The sequence below is a fragment of the Psammomys obesus genome, unplaced genomic scaffold (genome assembly GCF_907164565.1).
Source record: "Psammomys obesus unplaced genomic scaffold, mPsaObe1.curated_primary_1811, whole genome shotgun sequence".
NCBI lineage: Eukaryota > Metazoa > Chordata > Mammalia > Rodentia > Muridae > Psammomys > Psammomys obesus.
This window is the reverse complement of record NW_026585626.1, coordinates 7,850,392-7,868,062: the sequence shown is the minus strand read 5'-3', so window position 1 is coordinate 7,868,062 and position 17,671 is coordinate 7,850,392. Positions and strand designations below refer to the sequence as shown.

The following is a 17,671-nucleotide window of genomic DNA, read 5'->3' as shown; positions in this document are numbered from 1 at the left end:
TCAAACATTGTTTTAAAATGCATTCTTCCAGTCAGAAGTACTGTCTTGGGCTGTGGGCTCTGGTCAGTCTGTCTGCTTATCTTTCCTTAGATAGTCTTTCTGGAGGGTTAAGCTGTCTCAGGGCACGTGAAACACCTTTATAAGTACCAGCTTGTGTCCCTGCCCCTTAGGGAAGCATGGAATGCCCTCTGAGGGCTAACGATGCCCTTCTCTCTCTTGTTTCCCTTGATGCTGGGCTGGTACTCAGCTCGTCAGAAGCAGGCTGAGTGACTCCCTGTGTATCTCTCTACTTCTCTTTTTTTCTCTGGGGAGCTCAGTGTCCTGAAAAGCAAGGTTTCCACACCTGCAACATGAGACACAGGTGACATTCTATTTCTAATCCCCTCTGAAGTTCTGTTTGGTGACTTCAGAACAAATGTAGTCATCCAGTGTTTATTTCTGCTGCTTGCTAAGGGTTCAAGCTGAGGAGAGATTAGCTCTTCCCTGCCATCTCCTGAAGGTTGTGAGAAACAGAGGCAACTCATCCTGCATCTTTAGGCAGCATGTGGTCTCCTGAAAGGTCTTGATAAACATCAGCTATGATTATCAGTTAATTTTGCAGTCTGATATGAAAATGTCAGCTTGTATCTACCCATAGAATGTTTAAGGAATTCCACATTACTGAAAGAGTAGATAAACAACCAGGCTATCTTTGATGTACATGCAAAACCATGTCCTCAAGTGCCTCCCACCTTCCACAGGAATTGATGAGGCAAACTCTGAAGAGGACTGGGGTTGGGTGGGACTTAATGGATTTACAGGTATGTGTGTGTGTGTGTGTGAGAGAGAGAGAGAGAGAGAGAGAGAGAGAGAGAGAGAGACATGTGAATGTCTACATGTGTGTGGATGGATGGATGTACACATCCACAGGAGGGCATGTGGAGGTCAGAGGAAGACATTGGTGGTCTTCCCTATCACTCCCAGCTGTATTCATTTAAAACAGGGTCCCTTGCTGTCCCCGGAGCTTGGTGTTCTGAGCAGAGCTGGAAGGCAGGTGATGTCTAATGATCCTTCTGTTTCCAACCCACACAACCAGGGCTGCAGATGCTCAACACCATGTTTGGTTTTCACCTGGGTTCTGGGGAGCCAAATGCAGAGCCTCAGGTTTGCACGATAAGCAATCTTATCCACTGAGCCATCTCTCCATTTTGGCAGTATTCCTTCTCAAATAGTTAGCAAGATGTGTAGAATCCCTTTGGAGGGAATAGGAGTGGGACTCTAGGCCTTACATCACAAGAAATTAGTGATGTTGTGAGACATCGGGCAGCTAACACAGGTAACCATGGATTGGGATGGATGGGGGAAAGGGGGACATCTTAGAAATTGTCTGGGGCATTCAAAGAAAAGAAACTTAACCATTGCAAAACCAACAAATGCTGAGTCACTGTGAGGTGTTCCAGGGAGCACAGATAGACAGATTACAGAGGAAGTAAAAAGAAAACAGGTTGTGTGCGCCCTTTGCCCTCCAGATGGACAACCTGAGGCAATTCAAGCCTGGCCAGTGGGCTGAATGGCGAAGGACCAGATGGGCAACGGGAATCCCATGGAGACAGTTGGAGTCCCAGCTTCCCTCCCATCGTCAGGGGAGTCATCATGTGGCTGGAAATCCACTGATATTTTCAAAATCAGGTCCTAAGATCCTGCCCCATCCCCAAATGTCACCAGTGGGAGATGGTGGAGGAGAACGCTGGCTCTGATTGGTCAGCAGCATATTTGGTTGGTGTTTAAAAAACTGCAACATCAATAATCTCATTGAAAACAGAAGCAAAATCATGGAAGAGCCTATAGCCGTACCCCACTACTCCTGAGTCATAATCAGAAGAGAGTTGTCAAATGTCACCTAAATTGAGGGAAGGGACCAGGTCATCATGGTATCAGATGGATTCCATGGCAATGATGGGAACTCAGAAATACAGCTATAATCCTTATTATTGATGGTCGACTTGGTGGGCTATATATATATATATATATATATATATATACGCCTCTGGGCCTGTCTGTGAGCTATTTGCAGAGAAGTTTAGCTGAGGAAGAAAGAAACACCCAGCTGTGGGTGGCACCATCCTATGGGCTGGGGTTCTGGACTAAATGAAAACGGGAAAGTGAGCAGGAAATTAGCTTCCTGCTTCCTGACTGATGTAATGTGTCCAGCTGCCTCGCACTCCCATGACCACGCAGTCACCTCCATGACAGACTCTTCTCCCTTGAACCATGAACTGACAAAGCTCTTCCTTCCTCGAGGTGCTTTTATCAGGTGTTTTGTTCCCGTAACAAAAAAAGGTAACTTACACAGGAGGCAAAAGCTAACACCCCTCTTTGTTTTTTTTTAGGGGGGCACTCTATTTCCTTCAGTTAGAAGTTGCCAGAAAGAGCTGTAGAAGTCACCTGGCGAGGAAATAGAGTCGTCCTGAAGGTGATAGAAGTCGAGGCTTTACAATGTAAAGCAACATAGATATTTTTAAACTGTGAAGGGACATTGTTCCTGCAGATGTTGGGAGAAGGACTGACCGGGATGGGTCTGGTTCTGTTACGCAGGCTTGGGAAGCTCAGGTGCTTCTCTGTGAGAATCTGTCTTGTCACAACAAACTCTCACATCTGCCAGCTGTGTGGTGTGGGACTCTAAGTGTGATATTTCAGGCCTGTTCAGGTTTTGACTGCTGCATGCCTACCATCTTTCTTTTGAGCCAGCCAGTCTGTGTCGCCAGCCACAGCTTGTAGAATTTTCAAGGACTGAAGGAGGAAGACAGAGGAAGTCCACGCAAGCCTACAGGTACCCTGAGACCTGCACTGAAAGTCATACTTACAGAAAACTGCATACCCCAGACTCTGGGAACAGATTTCTCCAGGTTAGAAACGGGAGCCTGGTATCTAGACCTTTTCCCTAACTTAACTAAAAAAATAGCATCCTTTGAAAAAATAAAGTATATCTTTTGGAATATCAATATATAAAATGGGATAATAAAATAGTATTTTTCTCTGACAAAAATTCATGGATGCGTCAATGCAGGGATTATGGAAAAGTGGGTTTAGCTTTTTGCCAAAAAGTTCGTCAGTCGGGTGGGGTCATACTGTCTCAGCCATCCCACTTCTATCAAAGATGGCTGACCAAAAGGCATCCCCCTACCAGGAAGGCAGAACTTGATATAAGTAGCTTCCTGAGAAGACAAGGGTTTGGGACTAAGGGAGTAAAAAGATGAGGTGTGGCCAAATGTGAGCGACCACGTGTTGGTGTAAGAATTTTTATGGTCAGGGAAAACAGCTATGAACAGATAAGGCTGACCAGCCAAGGGACTTCCTGGAAGCCGCTCGGGGAAGAAGCAGGTGATTGCATGGTGAGCTCAGCAGTATAATCTGATGTATAACTATCTACTGACCAGGAAAAGGCATGTGCTGCAACCACAGACCAAATCAAGAGCTCCAAAAAGAGGCTGTAGGCCTGGGAAGTTGTGTTGTTGTTCAGTGTTGCCTGGCTGCAGGGAGGGAAACAGTATGGGTGTGTGTGTGTGTGTGGCAGGTGTGTGTGGCGAAAGGCTCAGGCTTTGTGGTCGGACTTTTCATGTGACTTGGGGCAGAGCCCGTAACCCTTCTGAGCCCTGAGTGCTGCACTGTGCTACTACTTACCATGAGCGTACACGGAGGTGACATAGTAAGAAACGCGGTGACACAGGAGGCATTGTGCCTGGAAACGGCGGGAAGCCTCAGGAACTCGCTTTTTTCACCTCCCAGAAGTCCACGCCCCTTATGTGTCTGGAGTCACATCATCCGATGGGCTGGTCTGAACTAGCCCCAAGGGGGACTTCAGCCCATTAAAGATGGCCAGTCCATATTGAGATTGCAAGTACAATCAAATTACACACCATACGTGTGTGTGTGTGTGTGTGTGCGTGCGCACGTGTGTCGTCTTTTTCCTAATTTCATAGTGACTGCTTATTGGAAGAGCATTTTAGATATACAATTGGAACAAAGCATCTTACTAATATTAATTTACCTGTTCATACTTAATTTTCTGAAACTGCAAGAAAATTCAAAATTATAGTGGTGTTCTTCTGTTGGGTGGTTCTGTTCTAGACAATACATGAAGACAGGCTCAGAGGCTGTGTGCCAGAGACTCGCTGGCTTTTTCACTTCATATTAAGTTACCCAGCAAGGCACTGAAAAAAAATGTGTGTGTGTGTGTGTGTGTGTGTGTGTGTGTGTGTGTGAGTGCCCACAGAGGCCAGAAAAAGGTGGTGGAGTCCCTTGGAAGTGGAATCATAGGCCGTTGTGAACTGTCTGATGTGGGTCTCCTGCCAGAGCAGCAGCTACTCTTAACTTGTGAGCCATCTCTCCAGTTCTCCCACCACATGTGTTTTAAAGCAGGGTCTCAGGTAGCTCACGTTGGCTTACAACTCACTGTGTAGCCACGGTTCACCATGAACTCCTGAGTCCCTTGCCTCTACCCCTAGTGCTGCAATTGCCTCAGGCTTTTGACAAATGGTGTTATCTGTTGCTCAGCCAAAATGAATGGAAGGCACCCACGTTCCCCATAGCCCTGTAAGGCAGTAGCCACAAAGCAGGAAATTAAGAAGGCCAGGCTAGGCTTGTAGACTTCGTTCGTTAATGGCCAGAGGTACCAGAAGGACACTAGAGGTGGTTGAGGACAGACTTCTCCCTCCCTCTGCTTTTGTCCCAGGGGGACAGGCCCACTCCATATGTCAGAAGATTTCCACACCTTGTACGTGAACTTGGCCAGAAGCAAACTCTCCTCATGTACTCACAAACACAGGTGCAAGGAAAAAATGTTACTTCAACGTCATCTTTAGAAAACCAAGAGTTGTTTCCAGAGAAATGAACAGCAGACATCCACAGACATGAGAAGATTCTTTTTCCTCCCCTCCCAGGCAGCATGGTGTGGTTGGTTGTATTTGAAGAGTGTGCATTTTATCCGACTTTTTTTTTTTTTGAGGAGAAGATGGACACTTACATTCTGACCCTGGGGCATTGCTTCCCCATCCAGGTCAGAAACATGATGTCACAAGAGCAGGTACGCATCATGCCATCATGGCTCCGAGCCACTGACCAGAAGACAGTGGGTTGGTCCCTCCCTTCCCTTCTGTCTTTGGGACCACTTCCTCTATGGATCACTTGGATGGTGGGAATTGTACAGAGAGAAACTGGAGGAGGTAAGGAAGGAAGAGAGGTTTCCTTTGGGGGGGTGGTGGGGCATTTTGTTTTGTTTTGAAGCAGAGTCCTGTATAGCCCAGGCTGGCCTCAAACTCATTAAAAAGCATCCTTCTGCATCCACCATCCAAGTGTTGGGATTACAGGAATGCACAGCCATATCCAGTCCAGGCAGATGTTGAGGATCAAACCCGGGGCCTTGTGTGTGCTAGGCAGGAACTCTACCAACAGAGCTAGCTCCCTGGTCCTAGAAATCTCCTTTCAATGGATTGGTGTGGCAGGAGAAGAGGCAGTTCCTGGTGCCTAGGCTAGCGTGGAAAATGAGTGTGTGGTTTCTGGAGATACTAATCTGGTGATCAGTTGGTTTTTATAAGAACTGGAAAATGATTTGGGGGCAGACTGAGAGAAGCAAAAGAAACAAGGACAGGAAGGTAAGGAAGGGAAAGGGAGGGGAGGGGAGGAAAGAAGGAGGCCAGTGTGGAATTTGGGGCTCCCTGGCTGGAGCTGCAGGTCATCTGCAGAGATAGCATCACTTCTAGCATGTGTTCGTGGGCAGGTGAAGCCCGGAGTGTCTGCCTGTGCGCTTTGCAGGTGGTGTGAATGGTGTGTAGAAGCGAGCACAGGCTAGACTGAACGACTGAGTCAGGAAGACAAAAAAGAGGGAGAGGTAGTGTGCTGGCTGTGAGGAGAGAGCTGGAAGGCAGGAGACAAAGACCAGGAATGACAAAGTCGAGGAGTCACTCTTTGTCCAAAGCAGCTTTTTTCCAGCTGTGTGGGTGTAGGGGTGGGGTTCATGCCTAGGTGAACATGACTTCAAAACTGCTTTCTGTTCCCGTTCCAGCTCCATTACCTCCATGGACAGATACTCCACAGGGAACTATGGGAAGGCACCTCCCCCACCCTGCCACGAACACCCTGAACCGGCTTCGCAAGGAGCATGCAAGGTACAAACTTTGCACACAGAACTACCCTAGTTGGGGGAGAAAAACGGGGCCATGGAGGATGAAAGCCTCCCCCAGGAGGTAGGTAGCCTTGGCCTCTCCTCTGGCTTGATCACATTAGGCAAACTTCATGCTCTGAGGAGAGGGAGGATCATTCAAGGATGGGTTGACCACAGATACCTCGCAAGCTCTGGAAGAAGATTCTTAAAAGAAGGTTCAGCTTCTGCTTCAGACTTCTAACCGTTCCCATTGTGCCATGGCAAGGGAGGACTGCTCCCGTGGCTTGTTCCTGGTTCCACTCCAGTATGTATCACATACCTAGAGCTGGGAGGACCTAGTTCATCTTTGGAAACCTTCTAGGACCTTTTCAGAGTTTGCCAGGTGGGAAACTGAGGTCCAAAGAAAGAAAAGGTCTCTCTCTCCCATGTCATTTAGTGGCCTATTCTTAGGGCTCCAGAAACCAGCCTCAGGGTCTAAAATGCCCTCCTCCTGCCTCATCCACATTCCTAAGAGTTATGGCCAGCAGAAGCTCTTGTAGACCCCCAGGAAAAGAGGAAACAGCCTCATATAAGACCCTTCCACTCTACATCATGAATTCCTTTCTCAGCTCCAATCTGCAGCCTGGGGTTAACTTTCTAACTTAGTCTGTTGTGCCGGGACTGGGTGTCATGTCTGGGAAACTGTGTCATTCACACATCCCAGAGCAGGCTGTGGGGTTGGGCAGGGCTTGTGGGGCTCTAGGTAGGTGGTTCCACAGTATACCCAGAGTTTCGTTGATCTACAATAATTACCTACTCCCACCCCTCTCTTATCTCACCCCTCCAGCCTGCTGGGAACACACTTTTACAAGTAGAGGACACCCTCAGTTATCCAGAAGAATGAAGAGGAGTCTGGGAAATGGAAAAATAAATTAAGAAATCAAAACAACACTGGATCCATAAGCAATCCGAAGCCGCTTGCTTGTCACTACATTTGTGAATAGAAAGGCGGTTTGTCGCCTCTCCAAACACTCAGGGCTCAGTCCGACACATGAGCGAGTCCCATTCCCTGAGCATACCCCGCTGGGTCGGGGGACAGGCCTGGGAAGGTGACACTGGGGAAAAGGGTGTAGCTGGGCGGAAGGACATGAGGCTGTTGACAGGGAGACAAGACTGTCCCTGGATGTAAACATCACCATGGAAACTCCACAAATACTTGCCAGCGAGACTCTGAGCCCTTCCCCTCCCACTCTGAGGGTGGGAGGGAGGCTGCTCCCACCCTGGCTACACAGTACTTTCCATTACCCACTCTGAGCTGCCAAACGTTCCCCGGGCTCCCACCAGGTCACTCTCCTCAAAGGGCAAGAGCATGCCATTGACAGACAGGCTGCGCTTCGTCCAGATGTTTGAGACACGCCTAGGGGGGCTGTAGCCACCAGGGGCAGCTGCAGCTGCAGCCGCAAAGTCCCCCATGTCAAAAGAGTGGCTTCGTTTGGCCTTGCCCTCCAGGGGCAAAGGGAGAAGGCTCCTGGCACGGGTGGCCGGGGGTCCCAGCAGTGGCTCTCGGTCTGAGTGGTGGCCCCTGGCTGATGTCCCTGCCCCTCTCCCTGCTGGAGTCCTGGAGTCTAGAAGCTCTTCTTTCCTTTGACTCTTGAGGTCCAAGGAGGCAAAGGCTCCCATCAAGCGGTCAAGGCTGGGCTTGGAACGAGGAGCAGGGGGTGGAAGCCTCCAGGGACCCCGGCCCAGGCCTGCAGCTTCCCCGCTGCCCAGAGAGCTGGAGGAAGAAGAGTCACAGGCCCTGGCCAGGCTGGTACTGAAGTCCATCAACTCATTCCTCACCACGACCTTGGGGTGTGCCTGAGGAAGCTGCCCAACAGGCATCCCACCCAGAGGCGGAGGCTGGGCCCCATTGGTCTGTGAGTACACATTGCTGACAGTGGCTGCTGCCATTTTGCCTGGGGTGTCCTGGTTGCAGACCTTGTACCGGACCATGAGGATAACGATGAAGACCAACAGTGTGGCCACAATGATGCCCCCGATGACCAGAATCATCGTGCCCCCCAGGATCTGGCTGTGCATAGACTGGCATTGTGGGTAGTCAGCCTTGGTGAAGAACTGGGCGCAGCCCACAATGTTGGTGGCCGTGAGCGTCGTGGCTGTGTCGTCCCACATGGCCAGCACGCACAAGTCGTAGCCCGTCCCGGACACCAGGTTGTTGACCACGAAGGCCTTGTTGGAGGCTGGGATCATCCTGGGGAGGGAGGCAGACACAGAAAATAAGAGAGGGTAGGGTGATGGGGAGCAGTTGTAGGCAGATATAGAGTCACAGAGACACAAGCAGGCCCTCTGAGAGGATGGCAGAGACTGAAAAAGGAGATGGATAAATGTTAGAGAGAAGAGGGAGGGAGGGAAGGAGGAGGGACAGCAAGGAGGAGGGAGGGAGCAGTCAAGAGTTAGGAGTGTGGGACAGAAAATAGTGAAACAAAGAAAGACTTGTGATCTGGAAGATCTAGGAGACAGTTGAGGGTGAAAGAAAAAATGAAAGGAAATATTCTGGCATGGCGTGTCGGAGAAAGGAAGAAGAGAGAACATTCTCACTCCAGGTCTGGGTAAATAAGTACCCCACAGATTCATACATTAAGGCAATGAATACAAAGGGGAAGGGGAAAAGGTGAGAACTTAAAAGTATGGACGAGGGGAGGCATCCAGACATGGAACAGAATCAGAGGTAGTGGCAAAAAGCAATAGGGGAGCGAAGGCACCAGGGAAAGACAGAGAGGTTAGAGGCAGGAAGACTCAAGAGTTAGTGGGGTGGCTGCCCTTCCCCCACACCTGTTGCTAATATCTTTCCACCCACCTCTTAACACCAGAAGGCATCAGAGATCCTGGAGAGCTCCCTGGGCCTTTGCTGTGAAAATGAGAGCCCAGGTCCCACCCTGAGCCTGTGTCCAGCTCCTTACAGGGGTCTTCCTGATGAGGAGGGGACGCATCCTCTGTCCGGTTGTGGCGTATTAGCAGGGGAGAGCATGTAGTGAATAGGGAACCTGCAGCTTAGAGGGGAAGACTCATCCAGGAGATCTGTAGCAGAGTGTCCTGGCTGGGAAATCCTCGCTTGGTCCCTCCACCTTTGAGGAAGGATTGGTAGGTAGCAATGTCTCCACGTGGGAGCTTGTCCATGGCAGCCTGAGCCATGACTGAGAGACTGAGAGAACCTCCCAGAAGCCTGGAAACAAGCTTCAAGACATTTGCCATGCCGTCATGTTTCTGCTCTACCCAGAGATGAATTCTGGGCCACTCCCATGGAGTACAGAGGCCAGCCAGGTGTAAGGACGACCCCTGAAGCTTTCCTGTACTCCGTTTTCCACCTCTAAAGCCTTCCACCCTCCAGTCCCTTGGGAACAAAATGGCTCCATCAGCTCCCATCAGTTCCTCAAACTCAGAGCCAAGCAGCATAATTAAGCCATCAAATATGAAATACCAAAGCGTGAAGACTTCCACCTGAGAACCTGCTGGGATGAAGGGGCGGACAGCTACTGACAACCCATCAGAATGCAGCGCTGGGGGCTACTGTCCTTTTCCACGCTGCTTGGGAGCTTCATTAGAGGAGATTCCCCAAGCTCCATCCTTCCCCTGCCTCGCAGGGAATGGGGTGGGAGAGGCCGGCTAGGCCCTGCAGACTGGCACCTTAGGTCTGTCTGGGGCTTTGCAGCCTTCTTTTCATCCACATACCATGAGCATTTAGAGAGAGAATGTATGTTCACAGACTGGGGAGAAACGGTTGAAGCTCAGAGAAGTTAGATGGTTTGCTCAAGATTACACAGCTAGGACTGTCTGTTCACTCACTAACAGATATGGGAATACGTTTTCTCCTCTTATGGAAGAAAGGTCTTTATTGGAGGGCGTTGCGATTGCTCGCTCAGTGGGTAAAAGAGCTTGCCTATAGCAAATCAGCTCTTCAAAATTGTCTTCCTACTTCCATGCACGTGCCATATGCACACTAATTAACGCATCATTTTAAAAGAAATTAGAACTGTTATCACATTTCATGTATTGGCTTTGTGTGTGGAGGGGGTGATGCATGCCATGCTGTATGTGTGGAGGTAAGAGTCTATTCTCTCATTCTACCATGGGAGAGCCAGAAATTGAAAGGAGGTTGCCAACCTTTGTGGCTAGTGCCTTTAAAACTCCAAGCCATCTTGCCAGGCTATAAATAAAATTTTGTCTAAAGTCCTCCCTGGTCCTGGAACCAACCGGTTACCCGCCCATTTCTCTGCTCAGAGTCTGTTGTGGTTCATATCAAAGATCCCAAGCCTGTTGGATTATCTGCTGGGCAGGATCCAAGGATGTGGCTAGTCCTGCAGGAAATACTGGGCTCCTTCTTCTGGGGTCCTGAGGTGCCAGTCGGAGCAGATGCTAAGGAATCCCAGCAAGAACAGAGCCCACTGGCGACTGTAAGCTAGACGTCTGACATGTTCCTTTTTCGTCCTCTAAGCTCTGTAGGGTTGCCTCTCAGAATCCTCCCTTTCCAGGTGGGGAGGCAGAGCCAGACCCAGGTCACGGAGTGCAGCTATGGGCTACGGTGAGTCAAGGCCTGAACTGTCACACTGGCTTGTGGGCACTGCAAGAGTATACCCCGGAGAGGAGGGAGTCCTGTCCCTGTATCCGGAACGGCTGCTAGGAAACACAACTTTCCACACTTAATGGGTCTAACCTCAACAGCTCTAGGACGTGGGATCATGGGCCTAGAAATCAGTTTGAGGTTAGATGTATTTTAGAGGGAAACAGAAATGCCTATGTCATCTGTGCAAACAACCATAGTGGCAGAGAGGGAAAAGGAGGTCGACTCTGGTAGAGACAGCTTGATGCTCCTGTAGAGGACCTGAGTACAGTTCCCAGCATCCCTGTTAGGCACCTCACAACTGCCTACAACTTCAGCTCCAGGGGATCTGACAGCCTCTTCTGACCTACCAAGAAACCTGTGCATGACAGACACAGAGAAAGAAGGGGGGGAAGGGCAAAAGGAGGGGAAGGGAGGGAAGGAGGGAGGGAGACACACACACACACACACACACACACACACACACACACACACACAGATATAGGGAGACAGAGGGGGGAGAGGGAAGGAGAAAGGGAGAGGACTAAAGCGGAGAGCCCAGCTGGCTGAATCAGGTTTGCTTTCACTAGGAGCAGCCATCAGCCCTTACTAGGTCTCTCTGTGTGCTTGGAGGTTTAAACACATGGATGGATTCACTCACTTTCTTGATACCTGGAAGGCAGTCATTACTGTCGCTCTCACATAGAGAGACAGGAAGCTGCCCGCTTGACAGTTTCCCTTTGGACAGAGCTAGAATCAAGTGGGGATCATGGTGACACCCCCCACACACACACACCCAGTATGTGCGTGTGCGTGCCTGTGTGCGCATTGTACATGGATGCATATGCCTGTGTGTGCATATGGAGGCCAGATGTAAGCCATAGGTATTGTTCCCAGGGGGTCTTGTCCACCTTGACTTTTGGAAATAAGGTCTCTCATTATCTGGGGGGGGGGTCTCTCATTATCTGGGGGTGTGCTTGTTCGGCTTGGTTGGCTACCCAGCAAGCCCCGGGGGTTCTGTTCTCACCTCCCGCTGAGCTTCTGTGACCTGAACTCAGGACTTCGGTTCACAGTCAGCACTCTAATGACTGAGCAGTCTCCCGAGCCCCCAGGAATGACATTCCTCTTCATCCAAAGCAACCATAGCTGTCTCCAGGCATCCAGCAGTCCAACTGCACTAGAGCCATGTGGAGCCGGTGCTACTCAAAATCTAGTGCTTCCACCGGAGCTCATCTCCTACCTGAGTTCTCCACACGGCATCATGCTCCCCGAGGAAAGCCATCCGGTCATCCTTGAAGCAAGCCCAGGATGGCTACACCTCCTCACTCTACCAGATAAACAACCCTTTCCAGCTCCACATTAGTGCCTTTTCACTTTGGGACGTGGAGGAAAAACAACTTAGCTCCTGAGACACTTGCCAAGGGTCAAGGACTACCTGTGACTCACCAGCGGCCATCAAAGCTCCTTGTCATAGATCGCAACCTAGGCTGCCTCTCACATTGTTCTCTGCCCCTCTTATGCGCCCTCCAACTCTTCTCACTCAAATTCTTAAGAGCATCTCAAGTCAGCCGGAGCCTGGAGGGGCAGAAGACACAATCTAGGGCCCAGCTTTAAGCTGAGGTCACAAGGCAGAGGAGATTGCTCAGCAAGAGTGCAAACTGCTTTTGTAGAGGATCTGAGCTCATTTCCCAACACCCACAGGCGGTGGCTCACCTGTAACTCCAGCCCCAGGGGCTCTAATGCCCCCTGCTGGACTTCACAGGTAATCACACTCATAGACACATGATTTTGAAATACTAGTGAATCTTTACATTTCAGGTCTACTCTAAAGGATCGTCTAACATGTATGTACCTGACCATAACTGGTTACGAGCATTCCAGCAACAGTTGAATGTTTCTGAACATGCAGTAGCCCCAAATTAATTCAAAGTCAAATGCACAATACAGTCAATGTGTTTCTGGCAGCGGTCACGCATGCTATATGATGTAACACTGAAGCCTTGATTCTGAACACATGATGTGTGCACATTGCCCTGTCTGTGCTGTCACACCAAGCAAAGCCAATAAGCTCTGACCAAAACAACTCAGGTTAGGCTATTGGATATTGTAGTGTTTTTTTTTGTTTTGTTTTGTTTTTGTTTTTTGTTTTTCTGTGCATGCAGAGATTCTGCTCCTATAGAAACAAACTGGTTTAATTATAGAAAGCAAGAACTATTTTCTTCCCATCTTTGCCCAGCATGTAAGTATCAAATAATACATCTTTGGATTGTACTGTACTTGATGTGAAAGCTGTTGTTTGAGTTGTTGGCTTGAGTTTTATTTAAAAAAAAACAAAAACAAAAAAAACCTCAAATTAAATGAAAAAATTTTGGCTTAGGATTAGGACAGAATTTCTGTCAATTTCTGTCTTTTGAAATGGCCATAAATATCTTTCTGTCATTTTATATTATGTACTTATGTAAAGTGGCATTCTTAGTATTGTAGATTACAAAATCAAAATATCAATCGACTCTTAAAAATGTTGAAGATGCTCCACATCCTTCAGTACCAAATATGCAGCCAAGATTTGATTCTGTGTTTAAAAATAAGCGAGCACATCCATCTCATTAGTATGAAATTTGCTTTGGTCTTCAACACATGGTAAAATTGTATGTATAAGGAGGGATTGTTCAAAAACCAATTTCTTGATGGTCTGTTCTCAATAAGTGTTCGATTTGTACACCTATTTCATGTGATTCCTGGAATCATGTGATTTTCTCGAGCAGAAGGGAATTGCAAGTGGAAACAGTTTAGGGAGCCATGATATAGGGGAACAAAGACTGTACAAAAGGACTGATTCATTGCAAAGAGGTAGTCAGGGCACAGAGGCTCAGAATGCAATAGCAATAACCATGGCCGACATTGGCCAAGCTGCCATTCCCCTGCTGCTCCAGGGAGCAGAGAGAATCATGTACCATCCACAAATAGGTGCTGGTCTACGATTTTTGTCCCATCTCCGTGACCAGACAATGCAGAAACTAAGCATAAGTCTTACAGTAATTTAGCACTGTCTGTCATGTGCCAGTATGTGACAGGTTTTCTGAGAATTTATTCTAATTATGTCCTAAGATTCTTGGTCTGCAACAAATTAAGAAGCAAAGCAGGTCCTTCTTAGGGAGTGCTCTGAGAGGCATGACTCTGAAAGACAGTTTCTTAATGTCCGTCAGCATTGTGGATCCTCTAGCTCTCTCCCACCTGCCGTGATAAGTTCTAGAAGGGAGTGGGTATGTCTCTTTTCACTTCGCAAAGCAGTACCCCTTGCCTGTATCCCTGACGTATTAGAATATAGCATAAGCCCTGACAGACCAAAAAGTTACTGAACATTGGTAAGTTTCTCTATGAGAAAAACCACCTCTTGTTGAGATGCAAAGGCCTATAGAATTCAGTTAATAGGCAGAAGTTTCCAGGGAAACCTCAGAAGGTAGGAGAAGAATGACTACGATGCCCAGAGTCCCAGTGCTACATCCACAGCCTTCTGCTGTTATTCATGGTGAACCTGACTGAAGCAGATCCCACGATCACACTGACCAGCCTTCCAGAGCATGAATCAAGGATACAGGGGTCGTGGGTCGTGGGTCAAATGACAGCAACTAACAGCCTGCAGGGACACATCTCTGTCTGTGAAAAACTATTTCTGAAGTCCTGAAGCGTTTTTTGTTTTTGTTTTTGTTTTTTAATGTGTGTTGGTGTTTTTGCCTGAATGTATGTCTGTGTGAAGGTGTTGGAACCCCTGGAACTGTAGTTACAGATAGTTGTGAGCTGTCGTGTGGGTGCTGAGAATTGAACTCAGGTCCTCTGAAAGGGCAGCCAGTTGCTCTTGATTGCTGAGCCATCTCTCAGCCTGTTTTTAAATCATGTACCCTGACAGCATTCCTGTTAGCAGGAAGCATAAACTTGCTATTTTAAATTAAGATGCTCCAAAGTGTTATATTTAATTAAATTCACATGTTCTAAAACACAGTTTAAAACTATAATCCAGTACTTGTCAAAAACAAAACAGGCCTAAGTGGCTGCTTCAGTCTCTTTCTCATAGTAATCTCTCAGATCTTGGATGTGTCTGAGATCTTTCCAGAGAAGTACTTCTTTTCCTTTGGAGATTCCTACATGAACATCTGAAGACCTTTTGTGTGTGTGTGTGTGTGTGTGTGTGTGTGTGTGTGTGTGTAATGTATATGGTCCTGGTATATATGAGCATTATACAGATAAATATTATGCATTATGTCGGGGGTTATTGGTGTGTCTGAGAAGTATCATTATGATTATTTGTATGTGTGTGCACATGTGTGTATGTATGCACATATATATATGTGTGTTTCTCTATGTGTTATGTATGTGTCTCTGTATGTGTGCATTTGTGCAAACTGCGTGTGTGTGTGTTTATGGTACATAAAACTCTCATCCAGTCAACATCAGTCACTTCTCCATTCCCCTTCTACCCTTTCTACATCTGATGACAATGTTGGACTCCCCTCTGTAACCTCATACAGACCATGGTAAGCCTGCTGTTTCCCAATGACAGAGTTTGCCTCCAAGAATAGCCTTTAGGTTGAGTGCCACAATTCATTCTCTGGTGCCGTGCCATAAGGGTTAACCTCCACTGTTAACTAACAAGATTTGGAGTCACCAAGGAGGCATTCTGCGTCTGGAGAGAAGTGTCATAGAAAATTAACTGAGGAGGGAGAATCTGCCCTGAATATGGGTAGCATCGGCCCATAGTTTGGGGCTTTAGACTGAAAAAAGAAAGGGGAAAAAATGAAACCAGCTGAGCACCAGCTAGCATCTCTTTCCGCTTTCTGACTACAGACACAGCATGACCAACAACTTTTCTTCTCTTGTCACCATGCCTTTCTCTTCCCTGAGGGCCTATACTCTCAGACTGTGAGTCAAAATAAACCGTTACTTCCTAAAGTCCTTTTGGAGGTATCTTGGCACTGTAACAAATCAAGTGACTAATGCATAAGGTCTCCCATCTCCATTCATATTTGCCAGCATCCCTTGCAGCTAAGTCTAAGTGGTACATTTTGGCAAACAGATGGAAGTCATGTGTGTAGACCTTCAAGAGCAGGAATGCATCCCGAATACACTCCTCTGTTCTACACTAGCCTGTGTGGGGATTTGACCTTGACTGTATAGAGGACACTAAGGCCCCAGTCTCCTCGGGAGCAAGTATCTTTAGAGTGTGACACATGGCACTGGATAGGAGAAAGAACAAGGTATTAAACAGTATTTCACTGCTCTGCTGATACAACAAGGCTTCCCTGCTTCATATAGTTCCTCTGGTAAGATGAGGGGACCTGAAAAGTCTGTCATTTGCCAGTGACCAAAACAAGGATAAACACATTACAGGAATGATTGGCCTATACCTGAATGGAACCTCTTGTCTGTGTTCTCAGTAAACACCCTCTCATTCATCCTCATGATTCCTTCAGTCTCATTCCCTCCATCTCCCCAGAACCAGCCATTTCAGAAGCTTGTCTCCCGTCCTTCCATCAGAGACTCATCACTGCTGCCTACTGAGCTGCAGCCCTCATTTAGGGAGGTCCGGCCAAGCTGCTTGCTTTACTTCCTGCTTTTACATGCTCATTACCCATCCTCATAGCGCCACATCAGCAACCCACTCCGGAAAGCTTTCATATCTTAGGCCCATGATAAACGGTCTCATTAAACAAAGGCAGATAGCCCTCCCTCCAGCCTCACCCAGGCCCATGAGCCTCGGAGGTGGTTGTTTCCTTCCCAACATCAAAGGTCAGGAAGAGAGAAGATGTGACTGGTTCCATGGCACACATGTACACACTCACTAAGCTCTTACCCTGGGACAGATACACACAGAGATGGTGTATCAGGCAGCATCTCTATTCTATGCAGTGACAACCATGGCTAGAGAAATGTAGCCTCAAGTATATAGACCTCCTGGCCAAGCCCCACCAAGTCAAAAGGGGCTGGGCCAGTGTGGCAAGCCACTCAGCCCTCTGTATCTGCATGGTCCGTGTCTCCAAAGTCAACACATTGTGCCCAAGAATTATTTGAACAAAAATTTCGGAATATGTATGTATGTATGTATGTATGTATGTATGTATGTATGTATATATGTATGTATGATGTATGTACGTGTGTGTTGTTTATATTTGTCTCTCTGTGTGAAATATGTGTGTACATGTGTGGTGTACACGTGTGTATGTGAACATGTGTGTGTGCATGAGTCGTGTGTGTGTGTGTGTGTGTGTGTGTGTGTGTGCACGCGCGCGTGTGTATGCCAGAGAAAAATGTCAGGTTTTAGGTATCTTCCTTTATTGCTCTCCATCTTAGTTTTTTTGAGACATACTTTCTTCTCTGAACCTGCAGTCCACTGACTGACTAGAGTATCCCGGCTATTCAGAAAGCTCAGAGGTCCCCTGTCTTTGTCCTGCTAGTGCTGGGGTTACACAAGCTCTCTGGTGTGCCCAGCTTTTTACATGGCTAAGAGCATCCGAACTCAGGAGTTCCTGCCTGCAAGGCAAACCCCTTTCCCACGGAGCTGTCTTCCCAGATCCTGTATAATTTTTTTTTTCTGGTCACTATTCCTGAAACAAACAGCTCTCCAATTATTGAGACTGTGTCGGCATTATATTCAGCAATGAAAGATGTGTACGGCGAGGGGTTACAATGGACTGAGGCATTATGGGTTACATACCTCTAATACACTTGAACATGAATGTTGGTGTGTTGGAGAAGCGGCCTATAACCAGTTGTCTTCAGACACTAGGAAACAACTGCACATGTTGTTATCCTGAACATCTCTAGGCAGAACTAGAGCTTGCCAGGAAGCACACTTTAGTGGCAAAGAAAAAACACACATGTAATAGTCCTAATGGATGTTTATTGATGCTTACTAATGTTGAAGCTATCCTGAATATCTTGAACATGTTAATTTCATCCTT

General features: G+C 47.7%; 1 protein-coding gene across 1 annotated transcript in view; it reads right to left on the bottom strand.

Annotated features, from left to right (window-relative positions):
• Positions 1-4,836: 4,836 nt before the first annotated feature.
• Positions 4,837-17,671, bottom strand: part of Lrfn2 (leucine rich repeat and fibronectin type III domain containing 2) — a 159,308-nt gene continuing 146,473 nt past the window's right edge. Inside the window, exon 3 of the mRNA XM_055613929.1 lies at positions 4,837-8,369. Coding sequence (XP_055469904.1) covers positions 7,403-8,369 — 967 coding nt within the window. The 3' untranslated portion in view covers positions 4,837-7,402. The remainder of the gene's footprint in view (positions 8,370-17,671) is intronic.